The sequence below is a fragment of the Phlebotomus argentipes genome, unplaced genomic scaffold, assembly GCF_947086385.1.
Source record: "Phlebotomus argentipes unplaced genomic scaffold, Phlebotomus argentipes genome assembly contig_15, whole genome shotgun sequence".
Classification (NCBI taxonomy): Eukaryota; Metazoa; Arthropoda; class Insecta; order Diptera; family Psychodidae; genus Phlebotomus; species Phlebotomus argentipes.
The window spans coordinates 1,154,526-1,177,104 of NW_026776181.1; the positions used below are offsets into that span (position 1 = coordinate 1,154,526).

General features: G+C 41.7%; 4 protein-coding genes across 10 annotated transcripts in view; 2 read left to right on the top strand and 2 right to left on the bottom strand.

Moving 5' to 3' along the window:
- The first annotated feature begins 1,960 nt into the window (after positions 1-1,960).
- Positions 1,961-9,161, top strand: LOC132262168 (uncharacterized). Of its 3 annotated transcripts, none has more exons than XM_059761328.1 (4): positions 1,961-2,310; positions 6,738-6,977; positions 7,342-8,203; positions 8,267-9,161. In XM_059761328.1, the coding sequence occupies exons 1-4, from the start codon at positions 2,223-2,225 to the stop codon at positions 8,853-8,855; spliced, it is 1,779 nt and encodes a 592-aa protein (XP_059617311.1). In that variant the 5' UTR covers positions 1,961-2,222; the 3' UTR covers positions 8,856-9,161. The 3 variants fall into 3 exon arrangements, with proteins under 3 accessions (XP_059617311.1, XP_059617309.1, XP_059617310.1); XM_059761326.1 differs by lacking the exon at positions 1,961-2,310 and adding an exon at positions 2,412-2,991; XM_059761327.1 differs by lacking the exon at positions 1,961-2,310 and adding an exon at positions 4,247-4,667 and having other exon boundaries at positions 8,267-9,160.
- Positions 9,162-10,678: 1,517 nt separating this feature from the next.
- On the bottom strand, positions 10,679-13,259 carry LOC132262239 (eukaryotic translation initiation factor 4E-binding protein). Its single transcript, XM_059761438.1, has 2 exons — positions 12,822-13,259; positions 10,679-11,631 (listed from the first exon to the last, which is right to left on the bottom strand). Exons 1-2 carry the CDS (start codon positions 12,964-12,966, stop codon positions 11,420-11,422), a joined length of 357 nt encoding a protein of 118 aa, XP_059617421.1. The 5' UTR covers positions 12,967-13,259; the 3' UTR covers positions 10,679-11,419.
- Positions 13,260-14,811: 1,552 nt separating this feature from the next.
- Positions 14,812-17,889, top strand: LOC132262169 (uncharacterized). The gene is made up of 2 exons (XM_059761329.1): positions 14,812-16,543; positions 17,264-17,889. The coding sequence occupies exons 1-2, from the start codon at positions 15,846-15,848 to the stop codon at positions 17,547-17,549; spliced, it is 984 nt and encodes a 327-aa protein (XP_059617312.1). The 5' UTR covers positions 14,812-15,845; the 3' UTR covers positions 17,550-17,889.
- Positions 17,890-19,492: 1,603 nt separating this feature from the next.
- The window catches only part of LOC132262166 (nuclear receptor coactivator 2), a 38,033-nt gene continuing 34,946 nt past the window's right edge, over positions 19,493-22,579 (bottom strand). For all 5 annotated transcript variants that reach the window (XM_059761322.1, XM_059761324.1, XM_059761319.1 and 2 more), the window contains 2 exons: positions 22,269-22,529; positions 19,493-21,373 (listed from right to left, as the gene is read on the bottom strand). In XM_059761322.1, coding sequence (XP_059617305.1) covers positions 21,345-21,373; positions 22,269-22,529 — 290 coding nt within the window. In that variant the 3' untranslated portion in view covers positions 19,493-21,344. The remainder of the gene's footprint in view (positions 21,374-22,268; positions 22,530-22,579) is intronic.

Consider the following 22,579-nt stretch of genomic DNA (forward strand, 5'->3'; position numbering starts at 1 on the left):
CTGGGTCTAATTCGTGCTAAAACATTTCATTGAAGTTTTGTGAATTAATTTATCTCCACACACACACACGATGTTTCAAAGAAAATCATTTACATTCAGATCATGATTTTGGTGGTTGTTTAGTATTAAATGTGAAAATAGCGGAAAGTGAGGCTAGCAATCTCTAATCAATTGTCTGTTGTTGATCATGAACAGGTTGAAGAGTGTATATTACGAAAGAATTCATAACTTCCTGGACAGAACTGCTGAGACAATGATGAGGTGTTTATCGACGTATTTGCAGTTAGTGTGCCGAAATGTTGTCTGTGCAAATTTGTCCCTGCAAACATAATAATTTTAGCGAGTAACAATATTTATCCAATTTGTTGAGTCTCGGCGGGAGTCACGCGGGCGATTCACCGTGGATGACATACTCTGTAAATTGTTTATTTAATTAGAGTCATCAATCTTTAGTGATGATCATTGAGGAAATGTGTGAAAATGTTTAAATTCACTCAAGTCTTGCGCTGAATCAATATTGCCTGCCTATAAGTTTGTGATCAGACACATGCTTTGCATATTATTCGTCTATTTGCACACGTCTCTCTGGCTCTCGATCGCCATCATTGTGGAGGCTGGAGGTCAGATATTGCCGTCAATTTCCTCCCCGTATTCCATTGTTACCAATTCCTTTGCCACCACTGAGTTTGTCGACCCGTTTTCTGTCACAATATTCTCTTTTCCTCATTGCTCAACATTCGCAGTTGGTTCCCATTGAGGGACGATAAAGTGTAATTAATTGAACACTTGTCGACGTGATAATTTGTGGGGGTGCCTCTTTTGTTAAGCACATATTAAATGAGGAAACTGCCACAGAAGAGCACCCGGAAGAAGTGTGCGACTCGGTTTAGTCGTAAAGTGTAACACCACACGTAAGAAGGTCTCAATTCATCTTCTGGAATATTTTCACACTCGTAGCCCATATTATGTTTACACGCATTTCGTCACGTTGACGTTGTCAGGAAGAGTAGCTGAAAAAAATTGAGAAGAAACAGAGGACAAACATGATAAGTTTATCTGCCGAGAGGGGAATATTTATTGAGAAAACATCACCGGCCTCAAAAATGATATGACGAGAACTTCTCTAAATTTTCACCCTATGTGTTTAATTTCTCGGTGACCCGACGAGACAAAGAGCCTGCTTCTGCACAAAGAGGATTTGTCACTGTGCATATGATAGGAAGCAGAGCCACTATCGAAATAATACGTGTTGTTTTGTATTTACACTTCAGTAATTATTTAATATTCCACGTGGCTCTATGTGAATCATTAATTTGTATTTTATCGCATTACCGAGCGTGTGTCTCGCACGACAATCTGACTTGTTTTCTCACGTAATTGTTAGTCTCAATTGCTTAAGTTGAAGTATGAAAATGCGATGAAACACACTTTTTCCTTTAATGATAAATTTCATGATAACCAAATAATTGTAGAAAGATTGCAATATTTCGTTCTACTGAACATTTTGGCGCGCAATTTTATTCTTATATACAAAGATTCTGTATAAACACAATGATACTCAAGGAATTCCTCGATATTTCATTATCCAAGTTGTTTTACAACGTACAATAATTTGAATATGGAAAAGTACCTTACCTCCTTTTTTAACTATGAGCCGATACAAAAAAAAACTATTAAATATTTGTAATTTGGTTATATTTGGAAAATTTGAAAAAAAACATTCAAGAACTCATATTGAAAAATTTAATTTTGTCTTGAGATTATCATTCGATCTTTTCGACTGTCTGCTAGTGAGTTCTAATGTAAACAAATTAATCATGCCATAATTTTTCTCGTGCTTCACAGTATTAAAAAAACATTTTGGAAAAAATAATCGCTTATCAATGACTAAAGTTTATGAAATAACTGGAACAAACTGTGCTCTAATTTCTTCAGTCGTAATTATACTATCCCACGCTGAATCTGAAACTAGATCATGAGATTATTTTATGCTTATTGCGTACAACTTAGAGATAAAGATAAGATTATCATCTTTCAATTTTATTGAATATTTATGCCAAGTCGTTGTTTTCTTTTCTGAAATTGTATATTCTCCCTATTCTCTCTTCTTTCAGTGCGATATCTGAGACATTGAAGTACAAAGAAAGAACGTTACACTTTTGATATGCGTCGGACGCCTGGATTAATCGGAAATTGCCACAAATGACGCATCGCAGGGCGAAATGGAATGGAAGTGTATGATTGGGAAATGTGCGGGAAAGTTGCCACAATTGTCTGGTGATCGTCGAGTGATCAGCATGTTTTATTCAGGTGAGTTTTCCCGCTAAACGTCAACGTGAAGGGGCACATTGCTGGAAAATCGCTGAAGTCTCTCTCCGCTCGCGCGGCTATTTTCGTCGTGATCGCACGATCGTCATCTAGAGTTGGGTTTTTCGAGAGCAAAATTCCCCATAAACACCACGCCATGAGTCTCTCTCTCGGCGCGATCTCTCTGTGTGTGTTTAAGCTTTTGATAAGCACGTCGCGGTCAGAGCGTTGTGTGTAGTCTTTGTCTGAATTGTGGCATGTGAGCATCTCGAGTAGTTCATCTCTGTGATTTTTGCATCAAATCATTTGGCAAAACAGTGCAGTTTTGGTGATCCTGGTGAGGACAACACTGAGTGTGTCTGAGGTTAAAAAAGTGTATTGCAAAAAGTGTTTTTTGGGTGAAAAGTGTGACTTAACGCGAAGAAGGGTGACACATTCGTATTCCCGGGAGATGATTAATGCAGTGACTGTCGATAGAAATCATATGATTGAGAGATTCCTCAAAGAGAAGACTTGAAGCAATAATTCAGAGACAGGATTTGAAACGACAAAGGATGTATGTTTGCTGGGTGAATCCAACTCAGATGGGCATGATGCCGCCAACAATGGTGTGGCCACAGTATCCTGCCCTCCAGCCGCCTCGACACTTCTCACCAGCCCCGCGGATGCGTTCATGGACACAGAGTGAGTCTTCTTTGTTACTTTTTTTTCCATATGTATAATTACTTGTGAGCCTGACAAAGAGGCCTTGCGAATGCATGCGGACGCGCACTGATGATATCATCGTGCACAATTTTGTGGCGCCTGATAAGGAGAATCGCCAGAGTGGGAAGGAGAAGAGAAGAGATCTATGGCCTGGAGGAAGGTGAAGGACAGCGCGTCTCAGACTCATATACGCTTGGATGACGCAATGCATAAGCGTGAATTCCTCTCTGCGTCGCGCAATTTTTGCGAGATCGTGTGGGGCAAGCACAGAGAGAAGCCAGGGATTTCTCATGGATGCTTTTATGTGGCGCAATTCGATGATCTGACTCACCCAATCAAACAACGCCACGCACGGCATCCGTTCAGCGACCTAGTAAATGGGTGACATCTTTCCCGCGATCCTCCGGCCTCGAAGAAGTTCGCGCGCTTTCCAGGTACACTGTGAGCAACGGCGTGCCGGCGTTGGGTGCGAGTGTGCGATCGCGTGGGGAAGAGCAGCTGGTGACGCGTTGCCCCCACCATGCGCTGGCCTGCGGCTCGTGGTGGTGGGATATACAGTGTGAAAAGTAGTTGCGATGATTTCAGTTAGTTGAAAACTCCCAACAAGTTCAAATCGATTTCACTTTTCACATCTCTTGGAAGTTGTGCGACTCTCGGTTCACCTTTTTTTGCAATTCCACCTGTGGGCCACCTTGAGTGTATTTTCACCGTGATCTTGTAATTAGAGTTCGGACTGGGCGGCTTAATCGCGCGGGTGGGAACGATAGGTGGAGAAGAAAAGGAGGAAAACTGTTGTTTTCCACGCTGTATATAGTGAGATATGGAAAAGTTTCTCATGGAGATTCGGTCACATTGCGAGATAAATTGCCATGAACAGAGACATTTACATGTGAACGAGGTGGCGAGAACTCAAAATAATCCTTCAAGTGATTTCAATGGATTTTCTCTTGAACCTCAATTCATGTGAATAATATCGCCTTTTCTCAACTGAGTGCGCTCTTAAGCTTTTGAGAATCAGGAAGTTGGCGACAAAACCCATAAAGTCTGCCCGCGTGTGTGTATGTGTATCTGATTAAAAGTGATTTCGAGAAGAGGAGGAGAGAGGCAACATTGTAACTCTATCGAAGTGATTATGCACAAGCTGTGAGGGCATGTGAAAAGTTCTGACGAAGGGGCACAGAAGATCACAAGTCTCGCACAATCGCAAGTCACATGGTCCTTCAAATGTTCTCGTGCTCGTCGCTCACTGGTGAACACCCAACAGATATACTTCAGATTATCTGCACAGACGATAAGTCCGTGTGTTGTTCAGTGTGGCGTTGACTTCACAGGGAGTCACACACTCTCCGTGTCCCTAGCGAAGGACTCCTGTCGACTCGCAAATCGGTGTAGTGATCAAACATTGAATTGCGCGGGAACAGTTGTGGAAAACAATATCGTGCGCTATTGCCGTATTTTCGTGCAAGTGGTCAGACTTATTAAGTGCGTGTTTGGCCAGCGTTAGAGAAGACGGAACAACAAGGCGATTACGATAGCTTATCCGTGCACGGAAGGGCGCGCAAAAATGGATCTTCACGAGCACATCATGTATTTATTTTTGACAATCTTTGGCCTGTGTTTTGCTCTTGGCTGTTGTCGTCGAGTGAGGAGAAAAAGTAAGAATATTTATCATCATTATTTTCAACGTGGATGATGAAAATCCACAATATCATTCAGTCAGCTGATTATTATGATTTTCGCCATGAATCTTTTGCGAAAAACTCACGTGATAAGAGCAGTTCTTGGGTGCACATTACATCTGAGTTTATCACCACTATTTTTTACCCATTGCCGCCTCTCGCCTCCCCAACATCCGGCCACGAATGCGTGCGCGAGATCTTGAGTGAGATGCCTCAAATATCTCAGCATAATCTGTTCTATTTCTCAGTGGGGCGACGCATTGCGAGGTCAGAGGCACTCCAGTTGAAATGAGGAAAACGGCACATCACTCTGTTCCTAATTCCGCACTTGGAGAGAATATACTTGAAATACGCAACAAGCGGGACTTGTGCTAATCATTAGCACTGTGCCTTGTACCTCTGGTCTGGGCTGCATTGTCGCCGTGAGAAGAAGAGTGTGGCTCAATGAGTGGCCCCTGGGGTTGGATTTTGAGAATGAAAAGCACGAGAGTGTTGTGGGCGAAGCAGAGTTTCACAAGTGACGCATTCTTTATTTTGATGAAGAGGCAAAATTTCTGCTCTGAGATGCTCAGTGTTGATGTTGAATGTGCCAAAAATAGCCAAGATATTCTTCGCTCCACTTGAGAGCCGAAGAAGCGTTGAAAATGGCCACCTAATGACTGAAGAATTAAATTAATTGAATTGGGAAATTGCTGTAAATCACACAGAATTTCCGGTGTGTCTCCTTCGCTGATTGGGGCGTCTTTTGATCTCGGCAATATCTGAGTCGAGAGTCGCTGCTTTTTGGCTTACTTTTTTCTTAGGGATCAAGGGGGGGCGTGAGGGGGGCGTCAATCGAAGGAGAGAGAGGAATTTAACATATGGATTAAAATAGAATTTCAATGAAGTTCTTGCTCGCGCTTTGTGTTATATTGAGGTGGGATTCTCAGAGGCAAATTGAGTGTGAGTGTGTCTCTTAGTGAAATTCCCGCTAAGACATTCCATTCGGAGTGTGCAATTGTGACTCACTGACCCACAGAGGAAAGAATCTCTTTGGGAAGAGTGTTGGAAGATGACAATGTTGATTGGGCTCTCTATCTAGAACTGGAACAGCGCTAGAGGCCATTGACTCTTTCCCGTGCAGACTCTTTCACCTGCCATTTGATCTCTCTTCGCGAGGCATTCTCTCTCGCCATGCAATTCAGAGCAAGAAGCATTGACAAATTCCAAGTCATGCAGGTGAAAGTAACGAAATCTCTCTTCTCTTCCAAAGAGGCGAATTTCTCACAATTTGACGCCTCTCAAATTAATCACGGCACGAGGAAAAATTGAGTTCATGTACACAATTGAGATGATTAACACACTAAAAGAGAGGCGGCACAATTTATCGAATTTATTCATATCAACGGGGTTTTTTCGCTGTTCCTTCTACATGTATGCGACCTCGAAAATCATTCTTGGTTCTGACTCATGGGGAGCCTTCAATTTTCTGGGACAATTCCTCCTCGCCTGAGAATCTCAAGTGCGCGTATTCATGGATGAAGTGGTGCGAGAAGAATCCACGAACAAGTTCCAGAAAAACCACACATGATAATTTGAGTACATAATTCGTTAATGGGTAACAATGAATAAGTAATAAATGCGCGAAGCCTGAAACGGAAATCTCAAAATTGGATAATTCTGTATGCATTGAGCGATAAAAGAACTGAGCCACTAATTCGTGCAAATTTGGAATTAATTCATGAAAAATCCGTGGTATTGAGCGTCCATTATTTCCTTTTTCACTCCAATGACTGAGAAATTCGCCTCTTCGCGCACCAAACAGCCCGATAATTGGTGCATTTTCAACCTATAGAGTCACTCGAGAGACTAGGAAGTGTGTTGCCTTTTCTTATCCATAACATTTCCACTCATTGCCTCTTCCGGAAGTGACAAAGAATGCCTCTTTTCTGCCACTACAGCCCAAAATTCGCTATACCACGTGTGCAAATTGAGGAAGTCTCTGATGGCACTTGAGCAAACACCTGTGTTCATATGATCTAATTCACTCAATTGTCTCTCTTGCAGATGCCACTGGCGGTGAGACGGTGACTCAGAGGAGCCCCAAGGGGGAGACAAAGGCACGCAAAGAGCGCAAGGACAGCAGTGGAATTTCGTCAGACGATGAGGCGAATCTGCTGGAGAAGAAGTCCGACGATGGCAGTAGCGATACGAGCGATGGTGCGGCCAGGAATGTTCGTGGTCGACGCTTCGGCAGCCGGAAGGGCAAGAAGCAGCGCTGGAGAGAGAAATCAACCACCTGTGAAGGTAAGATTGATTTACGATCGCCACGCGACAATTGATTATAATGCACATATGTCCAGTCTTTTCCGGGCGACTCGCACCCACCCGGCTATGCTGATTTTTCGCATTTGCACACGTGGTATCTGGGTGGCGCTCAACAGGCCTGATCCCATTTCCACGGCGTGTGTGTGTCCCACAAATGCCGGAAATATGCGCATTTTCCTGCCCACTTTCATATTCATGCAAATATTTGATATCAAACCGGGAGGAATGTCGATTTGGGTCAGCTTATTGCGCTGAGACACTCTCCATATTCTGTACTTGTAATGTTAGTAGGTACAGAATATTTTGCAGAATTCAACAAAATTTCCTTTGTTTACCTTCACAGTGACTCGCGATTGCTTGGAGGAGGAGGAAGAGGACAAGGAGCTTCAGTACTACGTGGTGGCGAGCAGCAGCAGTGAGGATTCGCCGAAGAAGGGTTCCAATTTCCGTGGGAAAAATACAAAGGCAGCACGCCGGCAGCGCCGAAACCAGAGGAAAGACAGTCAGGAGTCTGTGGAGAAGGTGACCATCGGAAGGAGGGAGAAAGGGAAGAGTGTGAATTTCAGCGGATGCGACGAGGAGAGGATTTGGACTCTCACGCCGCCGTTGCGACAGCACACGAAGCTCAACATGTCTGAGGACATTCTTACTTCCTGCTTGAGATCATACGTTCTCCTGCCACACCAATTGCGTCCGCTGGGCTTTCCAGTGTTATGCGATTGGGATCGCCGTCGCGCGATCATCTACAAGAGCTCCCCAGGAGAGTTCTTCGCACTCAAGAGGGCCTCGATCGTGTCCAGTGGAAGTGTTTTTGACGTGAATGCAGCAGAATTCGTGCCCGCCAGTCACGGTGAGGCACCAGTGATTGTCAATGAATGCGATGGATTGGAAAAACCATCGCAGGAGGCTCTGCTGTCTGAGGACAGTGGCCAGAGTAGTGGATCATCGAGTCCGCCATCAGTGGACGGGGAGGATGCTCTGGATGACACAGTAACGTTCATCCCAAGTGAGGAGAAGCGATGCTGTCGCTGCGGCAGAGGATTCTTTGTCACTGTGGATGGGGAGTACTTGACCCATGAGCAGTGCGTCTTCCACTGGGGAAAGCTTCAGCGCGTGGATTGCCTTCCGTATGGCCGAGTGGAGTTCTCCTGCTGTGGTGGCGATGCTGGTAGCCGAGGATGCACCACAAATAGCCTGCACGTGTGGTAAGTACACTCGGTATATCTTCAATGACCCGGACTCATGTTTCTTTCCGTTTCTTCTGCCAGGTATGGCCTCCAGACGGGTCTCAATGGTCCCTTTGAGGGCTTTATGGCCACTCGTCATGGCGCTTTCGATGGGAAACATCAGATTTTTGGACTGGACTGTGAAATGTGCTTCACAGGCCGTGGTTTGGAACTGTGCAAAGTCTCTGTTGTGGCGTCCGATGGGAGACTCCTGTATGAGCGACTGGTGCGTCCAGAGTGTCAGATTGTGGACTACAACACTCGCTTCTCGGGCATCTCTGAACAGGACTTTGTGGCGCGCGGCCACAATATTCGCACACTGAAGGAAGTGCAGCAGGATTTACTGAAGATGATCAGCGCTGAGGCGATTCTCGTGGGACACGGCTTGGAGAATGACCTGAGAGCGCTTAAGATCATCCACAGGAACATTATTGACACTTCAGTGGTATTTCCACACACGTCCGGACTGCCGTTCAGGCGCTCCCTCAAGTCTCTGGCGAAGACCTTCCTCAAGAGGGACATTCAGACCGCAGCCACGGGACATGATAGCCTCGAGGACAGTCGGGCGTGCATTGAACTGATGCTGTGGCGTGTGCGAAAGGACTTCCGCACCAGCATCAACGGCCACTGAAGGGTTAGAGAGGAGACCAACGAAAAAGACTGCTGCCTGCAGAGATAATTTCTGTGATGTTTTCCCTTTTATTATTTTATTTACACACCTGATATCCTCGCTCGTGAGTTGCTTAATTTCTCCCCACTTAGCGAACCCCCTTTCATTAGTCTTGCGAAAGAGATTTTTTTTGTGCACGCGAGGAAGATAACGTACAAGAAACAGAGAATCTTAGTTATATAAGAACGAGATATAACGACTAAAAAATGCTAATAAAAGTCGATATGAGATATTCTTAATTGAAGACAAATGAGAAGTTCCTTGAATTTGTGGCATTCCATGTTGCTTTCCTCCCATTGTGGAAGAATTATCACCGCACAATGAGTCAAGGATATTCACTGGAGAATCCTTCCACATAATTTGTCATCTCTTCCTCGGCGATTTTTATTGCAGACTCGTGGACAGAAAACGACGGAAAGAGTAACCGGCCAAGCGAGTGAAAGTTACTGGAAAGTGGCCATGGTGACACAGAATCTGGCCAGAGTTCCTCCATGTGTCCCGCTCACTCTCGTGGGAGGGCCTCCCAATGCCACTGCGACAATTGGCATCACTTATCTAATTGGCCGATCTCGCGCGGAGGGGAAATGATTCGGCACGATTACCAAGGCATTGTAAATTCTGTGAAGACGTAATCTTCTGACGCACGATGTTCTCGGCAACAGATGACTCTTATCTGCCTCGTCGGAACATCACTTCATCACCATAGTGACGCAGCGGCGCCGGAAATAGACTCTTTCCTCGAAGATCCGGACATCGGAATGATGAGTAATGTGGCCAGCAGGGCTTCAGTTAGAAGAAAGAACACGTACATCGGACTCGTATCAGAGATCACGAACGTGATTGATCGGGAGGGCTTTATCGCCATGGGGCGAAATGGGGTCTACTTGAGAGTGTGTGCATAGTAATTTTATCAGTGATCCATGGAGACACTTTCAGACACAACACTCCATTCAATTGTGTTTCTGAGTGTCGATCGCCCCAGAGACTGATTGATCGGAGCGAGTTCAGGGTCTCTTCTGGCCTCTATGCCTCTTCTGGACACGCCGCGTGGCCCTCTTCAACTTTCCAGATTGCACGCTGAATTCACGCTTGGGAATCCCTTTGTTGTTTGGGGATCGCGTGGAAGCGGTGCCGTTTGTCATCCGCCCCAGAAGTGCATAATCGTAATTTCCATAATAATCTGGGTAATTATAATAATAGTAATTTCCAGGATAATTATAGTCTGCGTAGTATCCCGCATAATATCCTCCACCATAATAGACGACCGGCCTCCGTCTTCGGCGTCTCCTTCTCCGGCGTCTACGTCGTCTCCGTCGATTACCGCCTCCTCCTCCTCCTCCGCATCTGTTGCAAGTCTCTTTCACTATTGTAATAAATCCTTTTTCCTTGAGTTTACTAATCCCAGTTTTTGCCTTAGTCTGAATCTCTTTTCCTGTGGCAAAGTCCTCAGACAATGGGGAGAGTTTCCACAACAGAAAACAGTAGAGAATGAGTGAAAATCTCATGATGAGCACAGAGATAAGACTGATGCTTCTCGCCACGCGACATTCCATATAAAGCTAATCAGCACTCAATTAGAAGCGCATTATGATTGTTTTTCCTCTCATCACTGCCCTCAATTGCTGTCGACACCTTGGATGGCTCATGGGCGACGTGAGTGGGAAATCCACTGGGTTTTGCAGAAGAATATCCAGGATTTACCAAACGGCGGGAAATCCACTATCCACACTCTGCCTACACTCAGGCGAACATTACACTACCGATTGGAAAGATTCAGACACACATTTCATGATTTGAAGCATATCATTTTTTATTACTTAGATAATAAGCGAATTTGAATTTAACGTGAGGTGAATTACAAAAATATTGGCTTTTCTTTTCACCTTTTTAACGATGCAACGTGAAGTATCCTAACATTACAAGCAAATATCGTAGTCGAGGGAAAAAAGTTATGAATTATCGCCGTCTGCATTGACGTATAAATCTAAGAGTTATCACATTTCAATTGTGTGTACTGACAAAAAAGTTGTATATAACAAAGTCCCAGGAGAGACGTAAGAATCAAGAGCAATCGCTGGTCAACAAGTAGTCTAATTAAGTATTATCGTGTCTCAGTATTATCTACATTATTACTCGAAGTTTTTCTGTCAAATTGAGAGAAAAAAACAGAACTTGTAGATAGGCAGCAATTGCGCAAAGGTGACAATAATCAGCAGCAATCTATATCGCTTTTTTATTCCTTTCTTACAACTTCCTAATAGAGAATCTCCGCTCTTGAGCACATGGTGCATAAAATACGTTATAGTAGCTCTTATTATTTACAAACAAGACTTAATAGTGACACCTCTTCCCTCCTGACTCCTTCCTGCAACAGCCCGCTTGGCTGGTCGCGCTAAAGTGGAAGAGTGTTTCTTGAAAAACAAACTGCGTGTCAGCAATCTTAAGCCGAAGGTGTGGCTCCTCTGCTCCAGCCTTGAGGACACACTCTTCCTGACCGGCCACGGACCTCTCCCATTGGCTCCAGCTTAGATGTCAATGTCAAACTGCTGCTCCTGGTCATGGTGGCGTGCCGCCTGATCCTTGGACGCCCTCCTGGGCTGGTTGGGTGCCTTCCAGGTGTCGCTCTTCTGCGGAGAGCCGCGCATGAGAGCCGGTGGGAGGTTCTTCGGTGGGGTGCGACTCAGTGGAGAGTTCTTCAGGTTCATAAGGAAGGCTCTATCGTAGATTATGCGAGTGCCTGAGGAAGCATATTCAAGCTATTAATAAATGTGTGTGTGGCCACTTCTATTTTCTAGCACCGTCTCGTTCACATTATCGGCAATTTTGTCCGCAAGTGCGAGAAAGAATGAGGAAAAGCCATATGCCGAGGGGTTAGCAATGTGTGTAGAATTTTAATAGAGACTCTCTGAATGTCGATTAACCAGAAATCAACCCTCTTTCGCATGTATAACCAATATTTCTACGTTCGATCAGCAAGATCCATTTTTACACTATGAGCAGGTTCTTAAAATACCCTTTTAGCGTCAATAACAGCAAGTGTATCGTAAACAGCGGTTTTCCTCGAGTATTTATAACAAAACATTTATTATGTCGCGTTAATAAAGTGGTTTAGTAGCTAGAACCATTGAGAATTGTGTACAAATTGTTTATCTGTTTAGCAATCCCCCCTCTAAAATAGTCAATGTTTTTGTTTACTGTTTCTCACCCACATTCGACGCTTACCACCTTCTCACCCAACCTGTGACCGGATTGGGTTTTTCGGACCTTGTCTGAGGTCTCAGGTTCAGTGGACGATCTGGATGACCACACTTGGCTACACTTGAAATTCACCCAATGACCTTCCACTTTCGTTCGACGCAATTGAGCAATACCATTGCGAGACGGAGATTTTGTGCTGCCTTGGCAGCGAAAATGGGCGCCCCAGACGAGACTCAGCATTAATATTCATGTCCCCCCTTCGCAGAGAGCGTGTGTGCGATTAGATTGGGGAATCGACTGCCGGCCGCAATTTTTTTACGTGTCAAATAATACACCACCCGGCGTCTCCACTGTCCCCTCGACTTTTCTCGATCCACTTTCCCCTCATTTCTCCGCTTGTTCTCCACTTTTCCCACTATTTTACATACGTGGGTGGTGGACTTATCTTCATGACTCTAATTTGATCAGGAATTCCTCCTACTTCTTGGCTAATTTGTCTAAACAAGCGTCCGATGAACTCACAAACATTCTTGCGGTTATATAGTTTCGTCTATTTCCTAGCTCCATTTCATTTATTTTCAAAATTACGACGTCGGCAGATGAGCAGGAGTGCAATAAATAACATTTCATACGCGTAATTTATCACCGCACGGGCCAAAAATAGTCCCAAAGGAGAATTCAACACGCGGTCTCGCGAGCCACGACGCAATAGCCAAGTTAAATCCTTACCTCCGGGCGTGGTGGAGAAGAGAGTGCCTCCTGGCGTGGATGAGTAGACATCCGGCATCTGCGAGGCGTCCGTCACGAGGACTCTCTTCGAGGGAATCGTCTGGGCGTGGGAGCACGCCTGTCTGGCCACTGGGGATGCTGACATGCTTGGCAGTGTTCACGGGATGTTCTATCTTTTCTATATCTTAAATTTCTTGCTTTTGTACTCTCTAGCGAGTGCGACACTCTGGATGTGGCTTCTTCTACAGCTTTGCGGAACCGATTTGTGTGTTGACACTTTTGAGAGGTCCAACAGAAAAACACGCACTAAAATTCTTTGAGGCTCGTGGGAGACTTTTAAAGCTCCACCACGAGAGAGATTTGGGAGGGGATCTGCGAGCCTGTGTGTGTGACCGTGAGCATTCCCTCCCAGTCGCTCTTGCTCTCGCTATCAACAGAATTACACTGGCAGTGAGAAGTATGCGCACGCCCATAAAGTAATCATAAAAGAAAACTATTCGAGGCGTAAATATAGAAAACTAATAAACTTGTTTATCAGCTGAAGTATCTTGACTGCGACACCTGCATTTTTGCTTAATTTCCCTGCATGAAAGCACGCCTTTAAGATAAACACTGCACTTAACAATGTGTGCAGGACCTCATAATGTGTACATAGAGAAGAAAAAAGGCACATTTAACAGGACTATTGGCTGGAATTTAACAATTTGAAGATTTTTACCAAAGAAAATTAATATCTTTCTCATAACTGAAATGGGAATCAATTGAAACTCTTTTTCGTTCTCAAATTGCCTTAATTTTTATTAAATTCTTGTGATCCTTCGCAAGATGAAATTGCATGCATATTCTCTATATTGTGTGTTCGGCTTTACACTTTTAACTACTGAAACGCTTACTTTACTAGAAATATTCAGCCATGTGAATTATTTTGATATTTGCACATAAAGTTGTATTTTTCTCAACCAATATTTGCTTTCTTGAAAGCTTGCTTCTTTATCGCTAGTGTAAAAATTATGATGATTTCATCAGCAATTCTCTCGGGTGCACTGATAAGGAAGTGTCCCAATATTTTCTCCACTCACTGTTCATTGAATGCATGAGTGAGATAGTGAGAACACAACACACCACGAATATTTATGATTCTCTCTCGCCAGGAGTGGAGTCTCTCCCACCCTGCAGTCGCTCTGAAATCCTCTCAAGTCCCCAGAACATCTCCTGCGGAGCCCATTGAGAGTCCTGCGGATTTTGGCGCGCAATTTCTAACTCTTGCCGCCGGTTCTCCGGCAAATTCGGGGCCTTGGACAACTCTTCCGACCAATGCGTGCCTGCCTTTTCAACTACGACGTATTTTTGTGCTGCTCAGTCGTCTTTTCAGTGCGCAGCTTCTTATCATATGTGGTGAGGAATGAACAACTGGCAGAAAAAAAATCCCTCCTCAAAACAACACACCGACATATACAAGTTCATGGGCTTCGAAATACTGCGAGGAGGCGCGCACGTAATCTACATAATCAGCATAGAAAGGCACACACAAGAGATTTTATAGTTTGTTGACGACTCTGGGTGTCTCTCTGTGGCTCCTCGTGTGCGAATTTACGCCGGAAAATTGTCCACGTTGGACATTTTCGACGGCGAGAGAATGATAACGGGCCTCACTCTTTGCCCTGTACCGGTTAAGTCCGGAAGAAAAGCATGAAAAGCGAGAGATTTCGCACATTTCCTTATCAATGCCAGACTTGGTGTGTCAGGAAAATATCAATGTGGTGAGGAAACAATGGAAAAGCTCGTCTTAATTGCTCAATATCGATATTAGTCATCGAAAAGTAAAGAAAAACCATTCGGCTATTTGTTCTTCACAGTTTGTGAGCGGAGAAAAAGTGAATATTTAAGTCTCTTGTTGATCACCCAACTCCATCCCAAATTCCCGTCTCACAAAAAAGGTGGATTTTTTTCCGATGATCTCCTTTGCAGTTCCTCCTCTCGCGGAGAACTGGAAATTGAGTCAATGTTTTCGTCTGTGCCGGCTAAATATTTACAATTTGAAGAGTCTGCCTGGCATAATGATGGCTTCTGCCACGTTGGGGCGCAAAAGGGGGCCACAGCGCGTGATAAAATACAAGAAGCCGCTGATAATAAGTGCCTCAGTGTGGCCACTGCGAAATGGGGTCACACACAACCCACAGTGACTCGAAATTTGAGAGAGGATTTGGCCATCAATTTGCCGGTTTGCCTGAAAATTTCCAACACCGAGGGGCCAAAAACAGTCACAAAACCCGTTCACGCGCCACAATCCAGGTGTAAATTTTCCATGCGACAATATTATCGCTTGTTGCATGATTGGCTGACCGAGCTGACCGCAGAAGATGAAATATTTGGCACTGAAGTTATTCACATTTTTTGGCACATTTGCATCTTTGCATGACAATATTGTGATATTTCTATTAGCAAAAACAAGTTGTGGCGGATCAATTAAGATTAAATATTTTCCAACTGCGCACGTGCTTCCGAATGTTCCAAAAATCGCGAAAAGATCACGGTTTGACGACTCGATAGAGATTATGTCATAAAATTATATCAAAATTATACAGGGTGCGGCGATTGAGTTGATATCTTTGATATTATACGCATTGCGGATTAACCGAATTTTCACATGTATAAATACATAATTTTCAAAAGGTATTGGTTTCATATTTTTTCTTTACAGTTTTATTGCCACACTCTGTCCTACTGAAGCATTGTGAATTTTCTTATTTCAAACTTGATGTGCTGAAGAAATTATTCGGCCAAGAGAGATGGCAAAGAAAAGTATGGGAAATTGACCCGGGAAGCCCCGTGGCCCAACTAATGCGATCGTTTTTCCGCCCAGACCTCTCGTGAGGGAGTGAAAATGTGCCGAAAAAGCCATAAAATGTATCTCGATTTCCGTTCTAAATTAATGACTTTTTAATGGAGTCCTCGAGCTGCTCCACTGAGGCTATGACTTGTGTCCCAGAAATGCCAGCAGTCTGGCGAAAGTGATCGTGCGAGATGCCAGGAAGAGCGATCGCCTGGCTGGTCCTCTTTGGACTCTGCTTGAACCCGTCTTGGGCAGAAATCCAGGGCGCCCTGAACTTGGATTCCTCAACCGGCACTGATACATTTGGAGCAAGTTCCACTGGATTTGGGGGCAACTATGGGAGCTCCTTGCCCGCCTTGCCAGACTATTCATCTAGCAGTTCCACTGGCATTGGTACAGTTACAGACTATTCAGGAGGATCAAGTTCGAACTTTGGCGGTTTAGCGCCCATTGTGGACTATTCCACGGGCGCAGGCTCGACCGGAAGTTTTGGAAACTATGGCGGATCCATAGGCGGCAATTACGGAGCAGCCCCAACACCTCCACCGGGTTATATTCCACCCAGCATTGGCGGAAACACTGGAGGTAGCTATGGATCTTACGGCGGAAATACTGGAGGAACAGGTGGAAATTATGGATCTTATGGCGGAAATACTGGAGGAACAGGTGGCAATTATGGATCTTACGGTGGAAATACTGGAGGAACTGGGAATCTGCCGGGTGGGAATTATGGATCTTACGGCGGAAATACTGGAGGAACAGGAGGCAATTATGGAAATTACGGAACCTCTCCTGGCGGTAATTCCGGCAGCTACCAAAATCCCGGGACCCAAACAGGATACAATGACTACAGTTCTGGCGGCAGTTACTACGGCAACGACTCTCCTGCGTAAGTCACTATTGCGTGATCTCTTTCCTCGTCGTTTCAGAAAAACATTGTTTAAAATGCAAATGAATTTTCTGCCAGTATTAGGAAACAACGCGAAAAAACATTGGATATGCGCGCAATTTCTGCGTCATTCTTGCATACTGCGCAAGCTTCCACAATGTGGCCATAAATCGCTCACAGGAAATGTCGCGAAAAAGAGCCATTGGCTTTAGTGGACAAAGTGACGGTAAATTATCGAATTATAGTGATATCAGTGATTAGGGGAAAAAGTTCTCAATTCTCATTATTAGTCACGCTTCTTCTATCCACCACCTGTTGTGGATGTCAATTAACCATCTTTTTACAGTTGTTCAGCAAATATGCAGGAAATTGCGCGATAATTCACTTTTCTGTTTGCTGTGTCTAAAATTTTTCACGAGTTACACGACACTTAAGCCAGAAAACTTATCTTGCAAAGTGATCTCTTATCAAGCATTTCTCTCTTAAACCTCGCATGACCTCAAGAATAAAATGTGGTTTTAGATAGAGAGAAATTCTCATACAAAAATAAACTATAAAATTAAATACAGATTAAGCAATATGCATGTAGTAAACATGGTGATTAGAACTGTGAAAATTTTATACGACACGAAAATACAACGTTGGCGAATGGTTCTGCAAAATCAGCGGAGATAATCAAGATATCTATGATAGAAATCTACAATTCTCTGTCTATTATAGATACTATCAAGATTACGATGTTGACGGCGGAACCAGCAGACCAGGAGGACGTCCAGGTGGCGTGTTGAGACCTTGGCGACGTCGTCAGAGGCTCAGGAGGAGGAGAAACCGCAGGCGTTTCGGAAGGCGAGGGTTTCGTGGAAGACGACGCTTCCGCGGACGGCGCAGGTTCCGCGGCGGCAGACGCCGACGTGGCGGGCGCAGAGGAATGAGACGCCGGATGCGTCGAATGGGACGCCGACGCATGAGGAACAGAAGGAGCGCCCGGGAAGTGTCTGCAGCATAATATTCTATTCGATTTAGAGGATAAAAGAGAGAATAAAGCAGTTCCAAGTATTTTCTCTCACTTTATTTTTCAATATATTTTTTAATATATACACAATATTTAAACAAATTACTTTTTCTCTCTATAATTCCCTTTTTTACTCCATTCCTCTCTCTTTACAATATATAAGAAAAAAAAATTACTGTGAATGAGGTTTGTATGTTGACGATAATATTTTCATCTATTTCGCATTCTTTTCTCCTTTTTTTTAAATTAAATTATATAGTACCTACATTTTTAGTTTATGAAAATATTTTACTGATTTGGTTTTCTTTCCTCCACTTTTGCTACTCTATCGCACGCTCGTGTTGGCTTTTTTTGTATAACAAGTTGTAACATTAGAAACAGACAGAAGAAAAATTGACTTTGAAATTAAAAGAAAAACAACTGAAAGGGAAAGGAAAATCAATTCTTGCTCTCTCTCTCTATCTCTCGACCGGTGGATTTTTCTGACATTCAAATAAGAGTTGCTGAAAACTAAGGAAATGATATAAAATCAAAAGAAGAAAAGCAGAGAACATACGAAAGAAATCGTTCTTTACATTCAAAATCTACTACAATATTTAGATTCTGCGGCAGTGAATATTATTACTTTTCAAGAGTTATGGCTTGTTTTAGAAAATGTTACCTTTTTATATTTGTGATTCTACGGGCTATGTTTACGTTCTCATATCTTGTTAAACTTTGTCGCTTGCAAAAATGTTTGTCTCTGAATGAAAATATAGTTTCTCCGTTTTTTTTTTTACATATTCTTGTTAAAGAGTTTCTTATTTTGTGAATCTGTTGTAAGAATATCTCTGTGATTTCTCGTCATGCACAATAATTTTATCTTATTTTCTTTGTATATATAGAAATATTTCTCTTATTCACTTTTGTTCATGCTATATTTTTTGTTTATTAACATGCTAGATTTTTTCCGATGCTTCTTTCTTTTCTCTTTTACTTTATTACTTGTGGTTTTCTTTATCTGTCAATAACCTGTAATGCACTTGAATTATGTACTATTTATTTTAAAATTATTTTGTTGTTTTTCCTCTCAGTATTATTTCTTGTCTCTACAGTGTTTTTACGTGCTTTTCTATGTTTTCATTATCATACGCTGTATCGTGTGTTTTACCGTTTGAAGTGTTGCAAAGTCCAAAAACGTAGGTAATTCAGAAAAAAGAGCTTTCTCGAAATTTCCACTCTAGAAAGGTACTTTTCTAACAATTACAAATATATAGTTGCTGTATAAATTTAGTTTTTAACCCAATTTAATACTAATTCCATCATTTTTTTCTTTTGCTTTATAAATTTATAGGTAGTTGAAAATACAGTAAGCGACATTCGATTAATATCAGGGATTTTTTCAGTATTATTTCAGATTCGATAAAAAAAATGTACCATTTTAGAGCAATAAAATACAAATCATCTTTCGTTATATGTGAATTCATTCATTCTCAGATAATACAATTAAATCTTGATTCAATAAAAATTGCAGATGACAAAAAATATGAAATTGACTGATCTCCTGATCTCAAAAGAATTTCGTTCACTGCATAATTTGTCACACATAACAACATTCATCCACAGAAAGAGACAGAGAAAATCCTATTATGACTCTCTTTTGTAAAATGTCCCTTCAATGATCAAGAAAACGAGGGTTAAAAGTGCCTTTTGTCATAGATAATTTCAAAGACATTGAGATGATATCAAATCAACAAGTATAGATCGTATACAGAGCTTTGAGAAAATGGGTAAAAGATTGTTATGTGTACTCTATTTGCTGTTTATATTACGGTTATTTCTCGTCAGTGCAATGAAATTGACAACAAAGAATGCAACAACGTTTTTGCATTAAAGATTGTTCAAAAAATTCCACCATTGAGACGTTTTTATCGCCTGTTTTCGTCCCAAAGTGTTGTTTCTTTTTTTTTCTTTAAATTTTGTGTGTTATCGGGCACAGACAGTCTTTTCCATTTTATCTACCTTTTTCTTTAATCTCTTCTTTAAACATTTCTATTCATCTAATATGCTAAAAATATCTGAAGTTTTTGTCCACTATTCTTAAATGTTTTTCTTCATCTCTTAATAGTTTTTTATTCACATCTTCCACTTTTTCTTTCTCTCCTTAAAATTGTAGCAATAGAAAGAATTTTGTGTGATCATTGCGAAACCGTTTTTGCAAATTTTCCACAATATTATCATTAGATTTAAAAAGTTGAGATAAAATAAAATTGTTTTTTTTTAATTTAATTTTATCCTTAATGAGAAATCCAAAAGAAAAACACTGTCCGAAGTCGCTTCTTATGTACAAGAGACATGATTTTATTTAAACAGTACAGATTTTGTAAGAAATGCGCGATGACTTTAAAAATTTTGCAAAAATTTTCCTTTCACCTCAAGTGTTTCCTTTTTGAAATATATTTATTGTGAGTTCATCTCTTTTCAACGCTTGTTCCTAAATATTACAGTAGCAATATATAGACTTTCTTCTAAATATAAATTTGTTTTCTCCTTGTTTTAACTGTAGTGTTGCTGTAATTTTGTACACAACTGTATTATTTTCACGCGATTTTCCCTCAATCGTTCAATAAAAGAAAAAGATTTGTTTTGTGTTGTTTTCATTAAAAAAAAATGATTTGGAGATGTGGTAAACTAAGGTTTCATCAATAATTAATATTTCTCTCGTTCTTCCACTTGTTTTTTTTTTTAAGTCATTAACATATTTTTATTCTCACATTATTAATGTATGTTTTTTAACTCTATCATATTCAATTACTCCCTCGTAACAAATTATATTAATAAAATGTTTCAATAATTTTTTTGTGGGCTTTTTGTGTATTTTCCTCTATCAATTATGTATTTCAATTATTTTTACTCTCGTAAATTAATAGTAAATCACAAATATCACAAATAATTATATATTATTCCTCCTCTTAGACATCTTCTCTCTATTTACATTCCCTCTTCGCTCCATCTTCTTCAACTCACTATGCTTCTTTTGCAATTAAAAAAGTTATATATCCACTATGTTACTTCATTTCACATCTTTTAAAAGATACACATTTTCATTATTTATTTAGTACCCTAAAATTAACTTATATTTGTTGTTTTGCGGTATCAGAAAAATATTCTTTTTTTTTAAGTCAGTGTTGTATTTCTTAACACCTTCTCCATTTCACATCTCCTCTTTCGTATTTCTTCATGAGTCTCTGTATTTTTTTTTCTTTTGTTATTGTTAGTAAACCATTTTTCTTATCTCTCCGCATCCTTTCGTGTGAATTTTATTATTTCACAAACTTTTGAACTAAAATAGAGGTATTTTATTCTTCTCTTTACCAACTCACCAACTTTTTGTGTAGAAAACACGTTTTTTATCACTCTCTCATCCTCAAACTTGTTCATTTTTTCTTTCATTTTATCTTGCATTTAAATATATATTATATATACTTTTCTTCCATCATTTTTCGCTCTCTCTCTCTCTCTCCTCGCTTTTTTTGTGGTTTAGTAGTCAACAATTTATAATTTTTAAAATATATTTACATCTCCTGAAAATATCTTCTGTTCCTCTTTCAACAGTTTTCAAACCATCTCATCAGTAAAGCATCACAATTCTTGTCAATAGTTTCCCACCCATTTTCACTGTAAAGTTTCTACCTTCTAGTGTACTTACAATTTCTCACACCCTAGCCATCAAATTCGTTTCTTTCCTCACGACCAGGCCACGCTCAATCCGATAGGAGTTTCTGGAGTAGCAAACACGAATTCTTAGGGTCACCGAGTGACACTACCTCCGAAGAAATCTACAAAGACAAACGGAATCCATCAGTCCATTGTGTCACGCAAGACATTAAAGAGTAATAAAGTCAAATGAAAGACTAGAAGGCAGCATCAGAAGGCACAGACACACAGAAGGCATGCAAATATTTGGCAAAGGAATCCACCCACGGTCATCTTCTGTCTCTCAAGGGTATAAAGATGCCACATTGACAATCTCTATAGGAAAAAGCCACACACGAACTGTTCACAAACCACTGAGAAATTGTGCTAAAAAATTAAAGAGTAAAAAGAACTTGTCTCACAACAGCAGCTTCCTTACCCTCAGACCAGAAGGATCATCCGGTGACCAATTAGCTGACAATTTACCCTCAACATGAGCCGCACCTGCACTCAAAACATTAAACATTCAATCACATCCACTCATTCCGCCAAAATAAAATCCACACAGAGTTATTAAAATCTGGGAGCGGAAAAGGATTGAGTTCCCATCGTTCAAGAAGACTGAACATTTTTTCGCCATTGATAAAACCAAAAAAAAAAATGCTCTCATGGTTGAATTTAATCACAAATTAACATACTATTTCTCTTAATTGCTAAACCATGAGAAATATTTTTTGATTCTCTCATTATTTTTATGATTCACTTTTGTCTTTCTACATAAAAAATTGAGCGTTTTTTAAGATCTTCTGAAAGTTTTTTCCATTTCAGTATTGTAAATGTACAATCTAAAATTGTTCGTGAATTTTCTTAAGCTAGAAGACTTTCAGTGCTTCTTGACCGTTGAAACCCTGGTTAGTTAATCAAAACAAACGGGAACAACCAAAGCATAACACCTTCTGTCTCTCTCTCCACATAAATAAATCTAGGGAAACCCACTGACGACCAGCGATCAGACAGGTTAGGCTAAGGGATTCTCACCCGATTGCGACATGTCAAAGCTGAATCCCATCGTCTGGTCGGGGGGAGTGTTGAGAAGAGGCGCCGTGCTCATTTGCTGCGACTGAACGACTCCACTGCCTCCTCCGCTGCCTCCGCCGGGATTCCCGCTGCTGGCCGGATTGCCCACAAGCGGACTCTGGCCCATGCCACTGTGCGGACTCTGCGGCGTCCTCACCTGGCCCGTTTGCCGGTTCTGCACGTGAGCACGCAGGAACTCACGCGCCCCGTTATTGTTGGCTCCTGGAAGCACAAGAGAACCGGCCATGATGGCGTTAATGCCAACATCAATT